Here is an 18,339-nt window from a genome sequence, read left to right on the forward strand (position 1 = left end):
AGTTGCAGCTTTTTGTGCTTCGAGCACAGCAACAATGGCTTTTTCTTCTAAATAGTCAATTGTAGCATTGTTTGGATCAATAGAAAAATATTTGGCAAACTTTATGGCGTTATCAGTAAAGGAAGTAAGAACTGTTGCACCACTAATAACGCGTTTTAAACCATGAACGACTTTTCCTGTATGCCTTAAAACATTTTTTGCTTCGCCTATTACACTTCTAACATCATGCGCTAAATTTTGCATATAACCAGAAAGAGGTTTTGGAGTAGGTTCGAAACTCGATACAGTGATTTCGGGTTCTAATTTTTCAATAGTATTTAAAAGTTCTTGATCGTCGTCAATATCACTGCGTTTATAAACTGAAAATTTCTTTTTTAAATAATTCCTTTTTCTACGTGATTTATAATCGTTTATATTAAAGTTACGAGAAGAACGTATGTTACCGGTTCCAGGTCGCAGAAAGTTGCTGTTTGTTAATCCAATAGGGTCTATAAAATCGTTGAATGACGCTAAACCTTTTTTATTGCTCATATGTTTATTTTCCTCTATAGAACTGCGACGCAATTTGTAAATGTTACTATTTCTATCAAGGTTTTTATTATCAAACAAATTTTCATATGAAGAACCAAAAATGTTGGCAGCTGTCATTTGAAATGCAGGATCATACCTACCATTAGTATAGTTACTAAAAACATTGCGCTTATTATTTATACTTGTTACTTGATTTGAACTATACCCCAGTTCTTTACCTTTAATGACATCGCTACCTGTTATGTAGTTTATTTCATCATTATCGAGAAGTTTCCTCGGTTCCGCGATGACTTTTTGAACTTGAAAAAAATAAGGTAGTGTATGTTGTAAAAAAAATGATAGAACCAATATTTTCATGGTTTACATTTAATTAATTTCAATATGCAACACATTTTTTAGATATAATTCTTGTTTAAAACGTTAAAATTAAAACGTAAAATTAGAGCAAGTGGTTCAAACCGCGTCTTGCAAAACTAATGGACCTTACGATTATTCACTAAGCACAATTGTTTAAGGTTTTATGCTCATTTAATACGCAAACCAACAAGTACTTAAATTTCAAACGCATTATTAATAAGAGCTTTTTGCAAATAGTCGCCGCTAAAAACTTTAGCATACAAAGGAAACAACAAAAATAATCAACTCAATAAGTTAAAAGACAAGAAATCAATATCAATATCAATATCAATATATATATATATATATATATATATATATATATATATATATATATATATATATATATATATATATATATATATATATATATATATATATATATATATATATATATATATATATATATATATATATATAAATATGTTTATGGATTTCATTTTCTTATCACAAAAAATTAAAAAAAAAAAAAACCCCAATAACTTTATTATTTGAAATTTTCAACATTAACTAGAAAAAAATTAATAAACTACAAATTGCAATGTTTGCGATGATTTTACATTAAAATATTTAAAAGTGTTACACCAGTACTTTTAAAAAAGTTGGTAGAATTGATTTGTTAAAAATTTATTTATTATTAATAACATGGTAATTAGACTTTGAGTTGCCCAGCAATTTGCATTAAAGTTTTGAGACCCGGCATAAATGAACTAATCTCAGAAAAATTTCCTGTAGAAATCATGTGAGTATGAATTTGTATTCCAACGATGTAATTACCAACTTGACAAGCTAAAAAAATTACAAAATATTTTCATTTATCTTTAATGACATAAAAAAAGGTTTTTTAATTATTAGTATTTAATTACTATAAACTTTTAAAAAAGATAATCTTTTGAGAATCCAAAACATAATCTCAGTAAAGACTGAGATTATGTTTTGGATAAGTTGTAAAGGTAAATAATAATTTACATTTATAACTTATCCTTGTATATAAAAATGTTATCCTAATTATCTATATCCAATTAACAGATCCAGGAGTTTTTGGTGGAGGGGTGGGGGTGTGAGAAGGGTGGGAGTGGATGAAGAAATTTTTTTGAATTTTGTATCACATTTGCGTCTCCTAAAAAAAAAAAGTCCTCCATTTCTAAGATGTTTTAGGACTTTTAGATTTTGGTGGTGGTGGTTGTGTGGTGGGGGATGCATGACTTTATCCACCATCCCCCCTGGATCCGTCACTGCCAATTAAACTTAATTACTCTTCTTATAATTAAGTTATATTTTGCTGGTCAAAAAAAATACAGCCGAAAACTAATACTAAAAATATAAGAATAAAAAATATATAAAACTATAATATACAATAATACTTTCAAAAAAAATTTTGTTGCTTAAAGCATATTTAAACTGTCATAAAATAAAAACAATAGAAGATATTGTACAATTTTTTTATTTGCGAGAAAAATCTTTTTAAAACAAATCTTGCATCATGGATGGCATGCTAAAACTTAAAATTGTATATAAAAACGTTATCAAACATGGTAACAAAAAATACAAATAAAAATTATCTAAAAAATTAAAGCAACAAAAATAACATCTAAGCTAGTATTTAAAATATCCCCTAGCTTTTTTGCAAGCAGCACATCTTTTTTGAATTGATTTTACACGATCGTTTGCAACTCTTCTCCAAATGGTATCTAATAAAGCTTTAGGTTATTGATGGATCGTATATACCTTGAGTGATTCTTTTTCCACCCAAGCCCAAATAGATTCGATTGGATTCAAATCTGGTAATTGAGCTGGCCAGGCCAATAAATCTACTTTAATTTCTTTCATCCATGCTTTTACGCCAACTCTTGTTGAAATTGCTACCATTTGTTTCAATCAGTCCACATGTCCAGATGGAACCTTGCAGCTCTCTAGCGTCTCTATGTATGTTGGTTGATTCAACCTGTATAAATGTTACACACTCCTAATGCGTTTAAATCAAAACAGTCCCAAATGCCAACACCCCCGCCGTCACTTTTCAACCTCGGTAAAACAAAGCGATTACTTTTCCAATTTAAATCTTTTGACAAGTACTTTACTTTTTCTATTTATTAAAGTTACTTTCATCACTAAAAATTACTTGCTTCCACTCCTTCAAAGACCACCCAGTTCTCTTCTTCCACCATCCTAATCTTGTGAGCCGATTTCTAGCCGTCAACATAGATTTTCTAACAGCTCATAGACACCAATTTTTTTCTTAGTAAAATATTTTTAATCGTATTTGACGAAATACGTTTTACACAGTCTTCGTTAAATGCGTTGGTGAGTTCACAATAATTTAACATCGGATTGGCTCTTGATGAAATATAAGACTATTTTCGCGCTCAGTAGTTTTTTTTAACCTTCCTTATCCTGCATGACGTTGGATGCAACCTGTTGTTTTTAGAGTATATCTGACGCGATATCTCTGAAATTTTGTATTATATTATTTTATAATATATCTGAAATTTTGTATTTTCTTGCTATTTCTTTTGAGCCATTCTTTATACCTATTATTTGTTGCTTCGCTTACTGCTTTTCGACTCTATGTGTTTACTTATTATTATTTGTTGCTTCGCTTACTGCTTTCCGACTCTATGTGTTTACTTATTATTATTTGTTGCTTCGCTTACTGCTTTCCGACTCTATGTGTTTACTTATTATTATTTGTTGCTTCGCTTACTGCTTTCCGACTCTATGTGTTTACTTATTATTATTTGTTGCTTCGCTTACTGCTTTCCGACTCTATGTGTTTACTTATTATTATTTACATTATTATACTTATATTAAGGTCAAGAAGTCTTAATATGAGAAAGTAGAACGGAAATCAATTAAAAGTTTGTGCGCCTATTTTTTTTTTACAATCTTTTACGGTATGTTTTCTGAATCACTTTGGGAAAAGTAAATTATTAAAAAAGTAAATATGAACTTGTTATTAGTCTTTAGGAAATATGGATGGGATTTTTCGTTGTTTTGAAAAAGGAAATGTACTCAATTTTTTACTGCACCTATTTGCAGTAAAAAAGCACTGTAACTATAATAATATATATAACTATTATATAATACTAAAAAATAAAATACTAAATAAATATAGCTGAAGATTTAATTACAATGAAACTAATTATAAGTATAAAAATAACTCCAAGTCGTTTTTGTAAAGAACATGGATGCATTAGAAACTCAAAGTTGTGTTAAAATTTTCTAATCTCTGTGGGAGAAACAACTTTAATTTAATTTTAAATATTACAACTTAAATTAATATCAATACAATTTTTGTTTTTACCTATGTATTTTATGTTCATTAGTTATTTATCAAAAATAAAATAAAAATCTAATAGGATGCGATTCTTGAACTCATGAGTACAACAACTTCGTTTTGCAACTACGACTACGTCATGAGTATAATAACTTCATTTTTGCTATCTATTAATGCCTCGAGAACAAGTATTTATCAGAAAGAACACATCAATACTACTGAGGATTTCAACTATAATACAATACATTAATCTGACAATGATTGTCCTTTTTCAGCGACTGATAACGAATTTCAAGCTTATAAATTTATTGTATTATTTGAAAAATGATTTCTATTTCACTGCGAGCTAACATTTCAAAAAAAAAAAAGTTTAAGAATCAACTAATATTCTAAATAAATAAATTAATCTAAGTAAATTGCTTAGCTTCACGTGAATTATAATTTGAGGGAGTTTGCTTAAATTTTTATTCACGTAGAGCTGAACAATTACTCTAAAAACGCTGAGTAAAAGCATTTACTTTTTTTTTATTCACCCAGCCTATGATTTATCCCAACAATTAGTAATCAAAAAAGAAAAAACAAAAACAAATGAATTAAGTTGAAACTCTTGAACTAAAACATAAAATAAAAACAAAAACAGAATATGGCTTTCCAATAAACATAATGGCTGGGATGACAAACTAACCAAAACTAAAAATTTTTTCAATCTGGGTGTATATATTTATAGCAAAAAATTAAATATAACAAAAAAAACTTAATTGTTAAAATGCTAAAAAGCTAAAGTTTTTGTTAGCTACAGGTTATTTTATTTCTTTATTTAGTTTATAATTCTTTTTGATCATCTGCAGCTTATTAGGATTAATTACCTGAACACATTAATAACATAACTATCTTGAGGTATGCGCAACAAATTTCTACCGGTGTTTTGATGTTTTTTAAAATTTTAAGCTTTTTTAAAAATTCTCTCTCATTTTTTACAGCGTATAATATCGTTACATATGTTATGTACATAATATCTATAAAACTTCAAGTGTTTTATTTTTTTATTGTAGAAAAAATCAAAAAAATTGAAAAAAGTTTCCAGTGGTAGGATTCGAACCACAGCGTTTTGCTTCTGAAACTCTGCGAGCTAACCGCTCAGCCACACAGGACTGACGGTGTTGACTGACAATGACTTTAAAACTATTTAACAAACAAAAGACTTAATGAAACGGAAATAAATGCTATAGATCAAAATAAGGGAGATGTTGCTGCAATGCAATTTTCAAGTGAAAATAAAACTATAGAATTTGATATATTTTTAACATTACATAGTTTGAAGTTTATATAAATTAGGTATTTGCATATACTTTCGTTCACATTTTCTTACAAAAAAAGTGCTGCGACTCTTTCTCGCCATTACCTCGGTTACAATGGCTGCCAAGAGTTCTGTATCAAACATGCTCGAAAGGGCACTACTACTAGTAAATTCAGCATTATTATATAGATGGAGTCGTAGAATTCAAACTTATGTCAGTTCACACTTATGCCAGTTTTTGCAACGTTTTGCACTTATGCCAGTTCACACATGCCAAAGTTTGCAAACTTTTTTAGCGCACTTATTCTAGTTCCCATTTAGACCAGTTTTGGCAACTGCTTTGCACTTATGGCAATTGGTACATATGTCAATGTTTGCAAATTTTTTTAGCGCACTTATGAAAGATCGCACTTTCACCAGTTTGCACTTATGAAATTTGCACCTATTCAGTAGTTCTTTTGTTTTATTCATGCATGTTCCATAACAAATTTCATGAGAATGGTTTAAACTCAGCAAGAAAAACAAAAACAATTTTATATGCTCTGAGAAAGATTAAGACAGTGTAAGCTTAGTCCTTCTCAGTGAAAAGCTGCTTGACACAGATGAACCATCACAAGTGTTTAGCAGCACCAGTGATGATTTATCTCCACTTTGTAAGAAAAAGAAATGTAAATAAAAACGATCAAACCAATCTCTACTGAAAATATGCAAACATATGAAAATGTGGAAAAGAAAAGTCCAATTGCAAATGAAATTAGCTTTAAAATGAAACTGTTTGCTTAAATTAGACAGCAAACCCTTCTAAGTTGTGGTCAGAAAATGCAAAACATCCTAATAGAACTAAACTTTGCTTATTATTTGCTGGTGGTAGTGCATTTTTTTCATTACAATTTGGTAATTGGTTTAAATAGTTTGCAATATTCAAATATTATAATATATTAGAATTACGAGTAGTAAAAAAGCAGGGAAATAGACCAAATACTAAATATTCACTAAATACTCGTGGCATTTCTACTTTTTTTTTTTAATTTGTAAACATTTTGCTTATTTGTTTATACAAATAAGCAAAATGTTTACAAAATTTAAAAAGATATTTAGATGTTATAATATAAAAGATCAGATAAATTCAATAGCCTTATAAGTATATTTGCCTTTACTATTTGTAAACAATTTTGATTGCATAAATAATCCAAAACAATTTGTGTAGTTTTATGTGTCAATCTAAAAGAATTACCTTGAACCATTTGATGCAGACCGCTTAAAACACTTGGAGAAACCTAATTTTAAATCAATCAAATAATATATTATATTTTTTCATCACCATCATTATCACCATCATCATTTTATTCTAATTAAAATAAAACTTTATATCATAATTAAGGGATTGTCATTCTGCCAATATTTAAAGATACAGTAAATAGGAATAAACGATACAAAAGAAAAAGAAGTTAAGCATAAAACTTACTTTACTTTCTCGCAACAAGTCATACAAGATATCCAATTTTCTATTAACATCTTCCATTTTTCGTTTTGTTTGCTTAAATTTAAATGTAAATAAAACTTCAAAACTGTTGAAAACATGAAGAGCAGAGTTTTTTATTTCATAACAAGAAACCTTAGAAAATGAGTTATAAGTTATTTTATTTCATAAAAATTATTTTTTATTAAAATATAGATAAAATACAGTAAATAAAGTTCAATGCTGTCTTAAAAAAATTAAAAAGAATAAATTCTATAATTTTAGATGATTTAAAGCTGATATAAGACTTTTTTATGTTGTCATCTCTTGATCAATATATATATATATATATATATATATATATTGATTTTTTTTTTAAACATCTTCGCTTCCAACAAGGCTGCAAGCAGCCACTAATTAAAGTTGGAAGTTACTGAAAGAGAAAAGATGAAGATTGTAGAGCAAGATAACGATTGACGGATGACTTAAAAGATTGCAAATTATATGAATCAGGAAAGCAAGATGAATGAAGTGAATTCCAAAGAATTAATGTTCGAAGAAAAAAACTAGACGAATAAGCGTTTTTGGAGCACTTAGGAACAGTCACAGAAAAAGGATGACACTTAATTGAATGACGAGTAACACGAGGATGAATTTTAGTAGATGGCACAAGAGACGCTAGCTCTTTAGAGCAGTACCCATTATAGTATTTGTAGAAAAGAGAAAGAGAAGCAATATTATGACGATGTGATAATGGTTGGAGGTTGGCTGCAAGAGCAGGTCCAACTATGTTTACAATGCGTTTTTGCACCTTGTCTAAAAGAGAGAGGGCATCATTAGAAGATCCGCCCCAGATATGGCAACAGTATTTCATACAAGGCCGGATTTGAGATTTATAGAGATAGAGAATAGAATTCAAAGTAAGAAAGTGACGAGCTCGATGAAGAGATGCAACCTTAGCAGATGCTAATTTTGCAACTGATTTGATATATGGTTTCCAAGAAAGATTGGAAGTAAGAGTTAATCCTAGAAGATGAAGAGTAGGTGACACATCGAGTACATCACCGTTCATAAATATAGGAAGAGTTATTGCGATAACGATTGGCTGGAAAAAATTGAGTTTTATCTGAATTAAAGTTTACCAGCCGCTGTGAGCCCCATGGTGTAGCAGAAGTGAGATCCTTTTCAAGCTCAAATGCCCCCTCCAAGCAATCAGAGGGTGTTGGTTTCTTATCACGACAAGAATAAATGGGAGTATCATCTGCAAACAATGCCACCTTAGATGTGAGAATATCTGGAAGATCGTTAATGTAAATTAAAAAGAGTATAAGGCCAAGGATAGAACCTTGAGGAACCCCTGAAGTTACAGAATAAGAGGAAGAGTGTTGTCCATCGAGGACAACTTTTATGCTACGATTGGAAAGGAAGGATTCAATGATCTTAAAGATGTTGCCGGATACACCATAAGAAGAAAGCCTTTGGAGAAGACCAGCATGCCAAACTTTATCAAAAGCTTTTAAAATGTCAAGAGCGATGGCCTTAACCTCTCCACCTTTATCTAATGCACGATAAAACCTGTCAGTTATAACTGTTAGCAAATCAGCTGTAGAACGAGAAGATCGAAATCCATATTGATTGTCAGAAAGTAAGTTATAAGATTCAAGATGAGAAATTAAGTGTTTGTTAATTAAAGATTCAAAAACCTTGCTAATGATAGGAAAAAGACTTATGGGACGGTAATTAGACAAATCAGATCGCTCTCCAGAATTTTTGAAAATAGGAATAACAGATGCCACTTTCCAGCAGGCTGGAAAACAAAACTCTGATAAGCACTTGTTGAATAGTTTTGAGAGTATAGATGACAGCTCCGGAGAACACTTCTGCAAGACAATAACAGGTATGTTGTCCGGACCACAAGTTATAGAAGAGTCTAGGCAGGAAATCACTTTAGATACAGAAGCTGGAGTGATATGAATGTCAACCAAAGGATCAACCTTTTTGTTGGCAATATCAGGTAGAACGCAACTAGTGGAATCAAGAGATGATATTGATGAAAAGTTTTTAGCAAACAGTTCGGCTTTGTCTTTAGGTGAGGTGACAAAGTCTGAACCATACAAGAGAGGTGGAATTATAGATTTGCCCTTATTATTGATATTATTAAAGATTCTCCAGAAGTCACAAGAGCCTAATTTTTGAGAGGAGATACAAGATTTCATGACCTGAGAATAGCGGGTTTTGGCGTCAGACAAGACCTTTTTACAATTGTTTCTAGCAGTAATAAACAGACGTCTGTTTTTTGGAGAATTGTTTTGCTAATAAATATGGAAGTAACGGTTTCGATTGGCAATCGCAGCTGCACAGTGTGAGGAAAACTATGTAGGAGAGTGAGGCTTGACCTGGAATCGTCGAGAGGGAATAAAAAATTTCATGCCAGCCTGAATCCACGAAGTTATGTAAGAAGCACATTTGTCGGGCCATCACGAAGAAAATCACGGAAAGAATCCCAGTCAGCTTTGCTGTAGTTGTAAGAGGTTCGATAATAGGGGGATTCAGGTGATAAAGAAGAATGAGATATTAGTTTTAGAGAGATCAAACTGTGATTAGAAGAACCTAAAGGTGAATGTGGAGAAACTGAGCACTGACTAGGATCAGAAACGAGACATAAGTCGAGTAGAGAAGGTAGATGATTCGGGTTGTCAGGAAAGCGAGTTGGAAAGTTGACTATTTGAGTTAGGGATTGAGAAAGGCAAAAGTTGTGGGCTTTAATGCCTGCAGAGTCACTGACACTAGAGCCAAGCCATTCAGAGTGGTGAGCATTAAAGATTCAGAGTGGTGAGCATTAAAGTCACCGACAACAACTATATTAACTGATGGATAAAGAGAGAGGGCTTGGTCAATATGATCAGAAATAATGTCAAAAAGAGTGCAGTCTTGAGATGAAGGAGAGCGATATAGAACAAAGAGAAAGGCAATAGAGTGAAGTGGTGCTAAACGAAAGCACATGATAGAATAGTCTGTGGATTCAAACCTAGTTTCACGACAAATGGGTGAATTCTTACGAATGTAAATGCCCAGGCCAAGCATGTGACTATTGGAGTCTTTACGAATTAGAGGCAGATAACCATCAACACTAAGATCACAAGATGAGACAGCTGAACTCAAATTAGTCTCACAAAGAGCAAGTAGGTCTGGTGAATTTTGCAAGAGATAAGACTCAACAGAAGAAAAGTTACTTCGAAGACCACGACCACACATATATATATATATATATATATATATATATATATATATATATATATATATATATATATATATATATATATATATATATATATATATATATATTTATAATATATATATAATATATATATATCAGCCCTCAGAATTAGGGTCGACATTCGGTAATGGCAACCTAACTGCTGACCTAGAAGTGTTTAAAGTTGGTAAAAAATCACCTCATTTTTATGTTTTGTGGTATATATATATATATATATAAATATATATATATATATATATATATATATATATATATATATATATATATATATATATATATATATATATATATATATATATATATATATATATACTGTCAAAATATTTTTAATAAATGTTTTGATCCTAATTTCACCAAAACATTCTGTAAAATTTTTGTTATCATTTTTTCTTTATTGCAAGTTGTAATTTAAATAATCAGTTTTTTTTTTAATTGATAAAAAGTTTGCTTTCTAAAATAAAAGACAATATTTTTGTGGGTTTTAAAAACCTAAAATTTATTTTATTCTTATTATTAAATTTATTAAATTCTTCTTTATGAAATGAATACAACTTGTTTCAGTCAATAGATTTAAAAAATATCAAAGTAAAACAAAATAAAAAACTATGACTCTTACTGGATTATTACAAGCATTTTTACAGCGAATTACAATTGAGTCAAATGTATCCTGCACAACCATATGTTCCTTAGGTATAGGAGCTTTAATAAATTCCTCCTTTAATAAATAAAAATTAGAAACAAAATAATATTCTAATTACATTTTTTTACAAAAACATTTGGATTTGAAAATATACTTTTTTAATTGGTTCTGGTTGTGATTGAACAGGAGAAGAAACCATAGGATTTGATGTAATCATAGGATTTGAAGAAGCCATAGGATTTGATGGAATCATAGGATTTAAAGGAGCCATAGGATTTGAAGGTAAAGTAGGCAACACTACAGTAAATAAAATTTTAAAAATTAATTTTTGTCAAATAGGTTTTTTTAAAAAAAGAACATAACTGTAAAAATTTTATTTTGTTAACAACTACTCACAATAAACAAAAATTCAGATCTTAAAGAAAAATCAATAATTAAATGTCTTGAAGTTTAGTTTTGTTGAAAGTGCCTGTTTTGAAAATTCTATGCTCAATGACTTTTTATGTTGTCTCATAAAATCATAAAACCAAAATTTTAAAGCAAACAAAACAAATTTAGAAAAGCAAACAGCAACTTTAGGCAATTTTAAGTGATGACATCTTCTGTTGAAGTAATTAACACCTAAATTTTAAGTGTGTTGGGTTTAAAATCGAAGGAAAAGATTCACATATTATTATTAAAATTTAAGAAAAAGACTCACATACTATTAATGAAATTTAAGAAAAAGACTCACATACTATTAATGAAATTGAAGAAAAAGAATCACATATTAACATTGAAATTAAAGAAAAAGATTCACATATTAGAATTAAAGGAAAAAATTCACATATTAACATTAACATTAAAGAAAAAGATTCTCATATTAACATTGAAATTAAAGGAAAAAATTCACATATTAACATCAAAATTAAAGGAAAAGATTCACATACTAACATTGAAATTAAAGGAAAAGATTCACATATCTACATTGAAATTGAAGAAAAAGATTCACATATTAACATTAAAATCAAAGGAAAAGATTCCTTATTATATTATTCATATTCTTACATAAATCAAAGACAAAATTAGAAAAAATAAAGAAACAAAAAATTTAGACAAAATAGAAAATTTAGACAAAAAAGATATGGCATAAAGAAATATGCCATAAAAACAAAATTTTGAAAAAGGGTCCATCAGAAACTGTTTGCATTTTCAAAACCATACAGTTATAACCTAAATTTTGAAAATACTTTTAATTAAAAAAAAAAAGAAAAGTTAAACAAGCCTTGTCTGAGATTTTTGGTGTTCAGTCTAACAGAGCAAAACTTTTTTTTGTTTATGGTGTTAAATAACATTTTATTTACTTGTTTTTTTTTCAAGGGGATATTTTGAAAAGGATTACAGACAACTAGTTTAAAACTTATCAAGACAGAAAAATAAAATTATCAAAGGATTAGATTCTTAAGATGGTAAATTGACATTAGAGGTGAATTTTTTAAAGTATGTTTCAATATTATAGATAAAAAAACAAAATGTAAAAAAAAAAAAAAAAGTTGGTTACTATTGGCCTAGGTGAAAATGTGAATCTTATTCACTACTTTGAAATAATTTAAATGTAAATTTCTAGTTCAAATTCAGACTCTCATATTTCTAATTCATACATTCATATTTAAAAATTCAAACATTCATATTTCAAATCCATACATTTATATTTCAAATTCAAACATTCATATTTCAAATTCAAACATTCATATTTCAGTTAGAAATTTGGTTGAAGTGAAGAAGAAATTGTATGCAGGCTTAGTAAAGTAAAGTCAAAAAAAAAAAAAAATTACAAATATTAAGAATTGTCTTATTCAAGTATTTGTTTGTTTTTTGTATTTCTTTTGTAGGTTTTTGAAAATTTTTTTATTCTTTTTTATGTTCTCTTAACTCATGATAGAGCTCATTGCATCTCTGTTTAACTTATTTTGCAGTTTTTGCTTTTTCCATTTGTTTGTTTTTCTATCTTTTGGATCTTTATATTTTTGCTTCTCTTTGTTATTGATTAACACTGACATTATTGCATGTAAAATAGCTATTTGCTTTTTCTATGTAGATCTAAACTTTTGACTTAAATAGATAAATTTTAAAACATAATTTCAGTGTTCATCGCCTACTGTAGAATATTTCTTTAAAGTATTATGAACAAAGCTATGTATCAAAATTAGGGACTGCAATCAGATCATTTCAACAGGTTGGCATATCAGACTAGCAAGTTAAGATACCCTAAAACTATTAAAACCACTTTATTAAATGGGTTGTAATAAAAACTACCACCATTTATTCTTTTCTTGGTTTTTCTTTTCTTCTTCTTTTGAATAGTCACATGCTTGGCCTGGGCATTTACATTCATAAGAACTCACCCATTTGTCAGGAAACTAGTTTTGAATCCACAGACTATTCTTTTATGTGATTTTGTTTAGCACCACTTCACTCTATCACCTTTCTCTTTGTTCTATATTGTTCTCCTGATTCTTAAAACTGCACTCTTTTCAATGCTATTTCTAATCAAATTGATTTTACACTTCCCCTTTATTTTTCAGCCAATATCATTGTTGTTGGTGATTTTAATGCTCATCACTCTGAATGACTTGGCTCTAGTGTCAGTGAATCTGCAGGCATTAAGGCCCACAACTTTTGCCATTCTCAATCTATAACACAAATAGTCAACTTTCCAATTTTTTTTCCAGACAATCCAAATTATTTAATTACTTGACTTACGTCTTGTTTCTGATCCTAGTCAATACTCAACTTCTCCACATTCACCCTTAGGTACTTCTATTTAAGTTTAAAACTTGTCAAGACAGTAATAAAAGAGAGAAAATTATCAAAGAATTACATTTTTAAGGTAATATTTGGAAAAGTTATTGAAACTTGAATCATCTAAAAAAAATCAACATATTGGTTCTATAATTATTTCCTTAAATGTTTAAAATCTGTTGCAATTTTTGGGTATGACTTGTTTTTTGAATATGAAACAACCATTAACAAGTATAAAATTTTTCAATTCAGGCAATTGTTTTAACTGTAAACCAAGTGCATGAACTGTAAACCAAGTGCAAGTGTAATTTTTCATTTATGTTAAAATTCTATCAAAATAAAGGATTAGGTATTTGGTCTGAACAGTAGAACAGGTCAAACTTTTTTTAAGAAGCAGCATATTGTGTAGGGTTCCTAAATATATAAAAATGTTGTATAGCAATTTTGAGGTCTGTGCTAGCCTCCATAGGGGTCTCACGCAAAATCAGATTTTATAGCATTTTAGAGAAAAATGTGGTTATGGTTAGCAATTTACATCTTAATTGTGTTTTATACCATTTAATTTTTGTGATTTAGTTTATATACAATATAAATTCTCAAATAATATACTGTTTTAAAAAGGAATATAATTAAAAACACTTCAAGATAAGCACCAAAATTCATTTATAAGATAAGCACCAACATGAAAAAATATTTTTAATGCTATAAAAAAAAAATACACTTTTGTTAGGCATTTTCCCCCCTAGATTTCAATAAGTTTACTACAAATTTATGATGATTTCCATAGCCAAATCTAATTTCTAATGCTTTTGTGACTATTCCAACAATTCTTTCTATATTTTGACTTTGCCAAGGATATTTTGGAATACTTAATTGACTGTTATTGGCTATCAAAATATCTTCATTTGAAAAGACATTCAGTAAAGGTGGTGAATTAACTTTCTCAATGTCCTAATTTACCAATTCACTATAATGATTAGCTTCAATATTTAGGGGTACAGTAAGTTTAAAATATCTATTGTGTTCGTTAGTATTTCTGGACTTGAGTATCCTTTGTATGGCTGCAGTTCTAACTTCTTTTCTTTCGTCATTTACCATTGCCAATAATATATTCTCAGTGTTGGCAAAATATGAGTTTTGTTTTAAAACTTGCTCTATTACCTCCTTGAATTATACACCAATAACTGCATTTCTTATTATTTGAGCCAGATACCATAAGTTTTGAGCACTATCTATTGTCAAAAAATGTGATTTAATATGGAACCATCCTGGTGCATAGCATTGCATAATAATTGTAACCAAGTCAACAAGTTCTCTTGATTTTGAACACGACTTACTTTTATGAACCACCGAGCATGATGAATGTTTCCAGGAAAACTTATAGATAATTTTTTTGAAACCTCTCCTGATTGAATAGATAAACAGATACTGTAAAAATATTTTTGATCTGAGCTTAATGTACTGAGGATGTTATCAGCAAGTATATAAAAAGCACTTTTTTTTCCCGAAAGGAATTACTGCTAAATTAGTTAAGTCTTCTGTTATTTTTTAACCAATATCTCCTTTAAATGAAGTTGGGTCAGAAGTTTTTCCATCAATTAACTTGAACACATGTTTAAATGGAAGTTTATTCAAATGGAGTTGACAAACGAGCTACTGGACTGGTCTATCAAGTTCTGTTTCTATTAGTTTTATCACTCCTCTAAACTTACCAGTGTTTACTACAGTTGCATCACATAAGAGAGCATTTAAAGAACCATTACTGCCAGTTTCAAATATAAAAAAAAAGAGAATTTCATCATCAATGCAGGAAGAAGTTCCATTATCAGGTGTTAGATGATAGATAGAAACATCAAATACATGTTCTAAAGGACACGAAGGCCCATACAAAGATGGACATTAACAGCGTGGCCATAAATAACTTCAAAAATATGACCCTGGGTGTGGCTATTATTGTCAATCTCAAAGATTGTTCTGTACAAATAAGTTTACAGAAAATTTTAAAACACTTTACTAAGTCAATTTTAAGGCGCCGAACTTCAAACGATTCCAAACCAAGCAACTGTAGTCTATTATGATAGGACAAATTTCTTAGGTTCCTAATTTTCTTAGTAAATTTTCATTGGACACTTTCAACTGATTTAATCAATCCAATTTGGTGTGGCGACCAAACTGGAGAACAATATTCTAAAATTGGTCGTATATAGGCAGTGAAAGCTCTAACTAGGATACAAGGGTTGCGAGTTTTAAAACATTTCAAGATTAAGTATGCTCTAGAGTTAGCTTGATGGATGACATTAGAAAAATGTTTTTTATAATTAAGGTTACAGTCCATTGTAACTCCTAGGTCATTTGGGTTGGAGGAGCTAAAGTACACTCACCTAATTTATAGTTAACTTCTATACCTTTGCATAATGAGGGAGATGCTATTCTAAGTGAAAAACACTTACTACTAGCAATTTTTAGTTGCCACATATCTGCCCACATTACAAGTCTATTTAGAGCAACAACTAAATCCTGGCTTAGATCCATGTCATGGTATGAACTATATAACTTTATATCATCTGCATAAAGTTTTATACGACAATCCAGATTATTAGTTATAGCAGTTAAATAATTAACATATAATAGAAACAATGTAGGACCTAACACACTACCCTGTGGAACTCCACTGACAATATGTATTGAGTTTAATAGAGAACAACCAACTTTAACTTGTTGATATCTATCAGTAAGAAATGCAGAAATCCAATTTAGAAGATTACCTCCTATGTTATATGATGCAAGTTTAACTAACATTTTGGAATGTGAGACAGAGTCAAATGCTTTTTAGAAATCAATATATACAACATCTATTATTTGGTGGTTATCAAGTGCGATGTTCCAATACTTTGCAGATTTTAAGAGATTTGTACAGGTGGAGTGATTGTTCAGGAAACCATGTTGATTATGAGTTAATAGGCTACATTGAGTTAGGTACTCTATAACACGCACATTGACCATTCTTTCCATGACGCGACAACAAGTGCATGTCAATGAGATGATCTATATAGCTGCTTGTTGGTTCTCTAACTATTGTAACATGTTCATCTTTAACTATTCCTGTAGCTGTTATTTTCTTTTGTTATTGTCTTTTCTACCATTAAAACCAATATTTGTAATTTCAAATTTTCACATTTTCTCCCAATTACATTTTTTTGTCCAACAAAAAGTCTTTCTTGTTTTACTTTTTTCCTATCAAGCATATTTGTTTCATTTAGTATTCTCATGTCTTTTAAAACAGCATTAACAATACCAGCAGTTGCTCTGCAACTGTCCTGATAACGATCTGCCACAATTACCAGTTTATCATAAAAAGTCCTTTTTTGATTACATTTGTTTAAGAAATAATCAGATTTATAAAGTTTATCATTTTCATCATTAGATGAATCTAATTCGATACTTTCCTCAGATTCATACAAATCATCAGCAGCAATGCAATCCATCTCTTTCTCTACATTTTTATGTGTATTTAACTGATGTCACCTTGTTGCAATTTTTTTTTTTTGATGTTTCAGTTTTTTTTAAAGTAGATGTGTAAGTATGATCAAGCAGTTCAAGTTGATTTTTGCGTTGCTTTTGTCCAACAAACACATCCCATTCTTTCATTGGCACTTTAAAAGTACAAGTGCATTTCTCTATTTCTACTGCTGCATCATAACAATTGCACAAACATATATCAAACATTTTGTCAAAAGCTTTTAATTATCAAAATTATCATTTTAAAATTTTGCATATAAATTATAATTTCTTCTAAGTCTAGAAACTTTATTAAAAATGAAAGCTTTTTCCATTTATCTTCTTAGAGAAAATTCCTTCTGTTTCAATTGTTGGAAAACTAAATTTATGTTATATATTTTCCATTTCTCTAGTTTTTACTTAACCATATGCCTTTAGCATTTTTATTTCTGCCTACATAAAAGCAATATTTTACAATATCTCTTTTTGTAGGTATGATTGCTGCTGGAAATTTAGAACCTTGCCCAAATGTCAAGTTGTCAGAATTACTGCGAGTATGAAATGCTGCCATATATGATTTGCTTTTTATTAATTATATACTACTTTTAATTGCTAAGAAACAAAATATATAGGTTTCTACTGTAAAATATATAACAAATATAGAGGCTAAAAGGAATTTAATAAAATATTATTAAAATTTACTGCATCTTGTACTAATTGTTCTAAAATAACATAAATATTATTATAGCAAAGTAATATTGTTCAAATCAATATGGGATGTAAAACTCTATATTATAATTATAAAAATAAAATATAATTAAAAACTTAAAAATTAGTGTTACATGAATTGATAAAATTGTTTAAATGAAAAAAGTTAAAAAATGTTTATTTTATGCAATAATTGTAGTGTATGTGTATTACACACGCCAAGGGTGTGTGTAAATTTTTTAAATATAGTTTGTATAATTTATTATACCAATTCATAAACACCACATAGTGCTGCTTCTCAAAACTAAAAAAAAAGTATGATTATGACCTGCCCTACTGATTAGGCCTCTAAATCTGTTCATTTCAATTTAAAACAGTTTTTGGACAATGGATACAAAGTTTCTAGTAGCCTTAAAGGTTATCTAAAAAGTCTGTATAAAGCAACCATTATGGACAACTCCTAATTTACTTTTTA

The 18,339-nt window shown here is 29.2% G+C and overlaps 1 protein-coding gene across 2 annotated transcripts in view; it reads right to left on the minus strand.

The window, feature by feature from the left end:
• Window positions 1-1,410: 1,410 nt before the first annotated feature.
• LOC100197954 (protein transport protein Sec31A) overlaps window positions 1,411-18,339 on the minus strand; it is a 102,849-nt gene continuing 85,920 nt past the window's right edge. For both annotated transcript variants that reach the window (XM_065813433.1, XM_065813432.1), the window contains exons 24-28: window positions 11,032-11,174; window positions 10,854-10,952; window positions 6,967-7,038; window positions 6,736-6,778; window positions 1,411-1,716 (exon numbers count right to left, since the gene is read on the minus strand). In XM_065813433.1, the coding sequence (XP_065669505.1) occupies window positions 1,580-1,716; window positions 6,736-6,778; window positions 6,967-7,038; window positions 10,854-10,952; window positions 11,032-11,174 (494 nt within the window). In that variant the 3' untranslated portion in view covers window positions 1,411-1,579. The remainder of the gene's footprint in view (window positions 1,717-6,735; window positions 6,779-6,966; window positions 7,039-10,853; window positions 10,953-11,031; window positions 11,175-18,339) is intronic.

Source organism: Hydra vulgaris, chromosome 12, assembly GCF_038396675.1.
Source record: "Hydra vulgaris chromosome 12, alternate assembly HydraT2T_AEP".
Taxonomy (NCBI): domain Eukaryota; kingdom Metazoa; phylum Cnidaria; class Hydrozoa; order Anthoathecata; family Hydridae; genus Hydra; species Hydra vulgaris.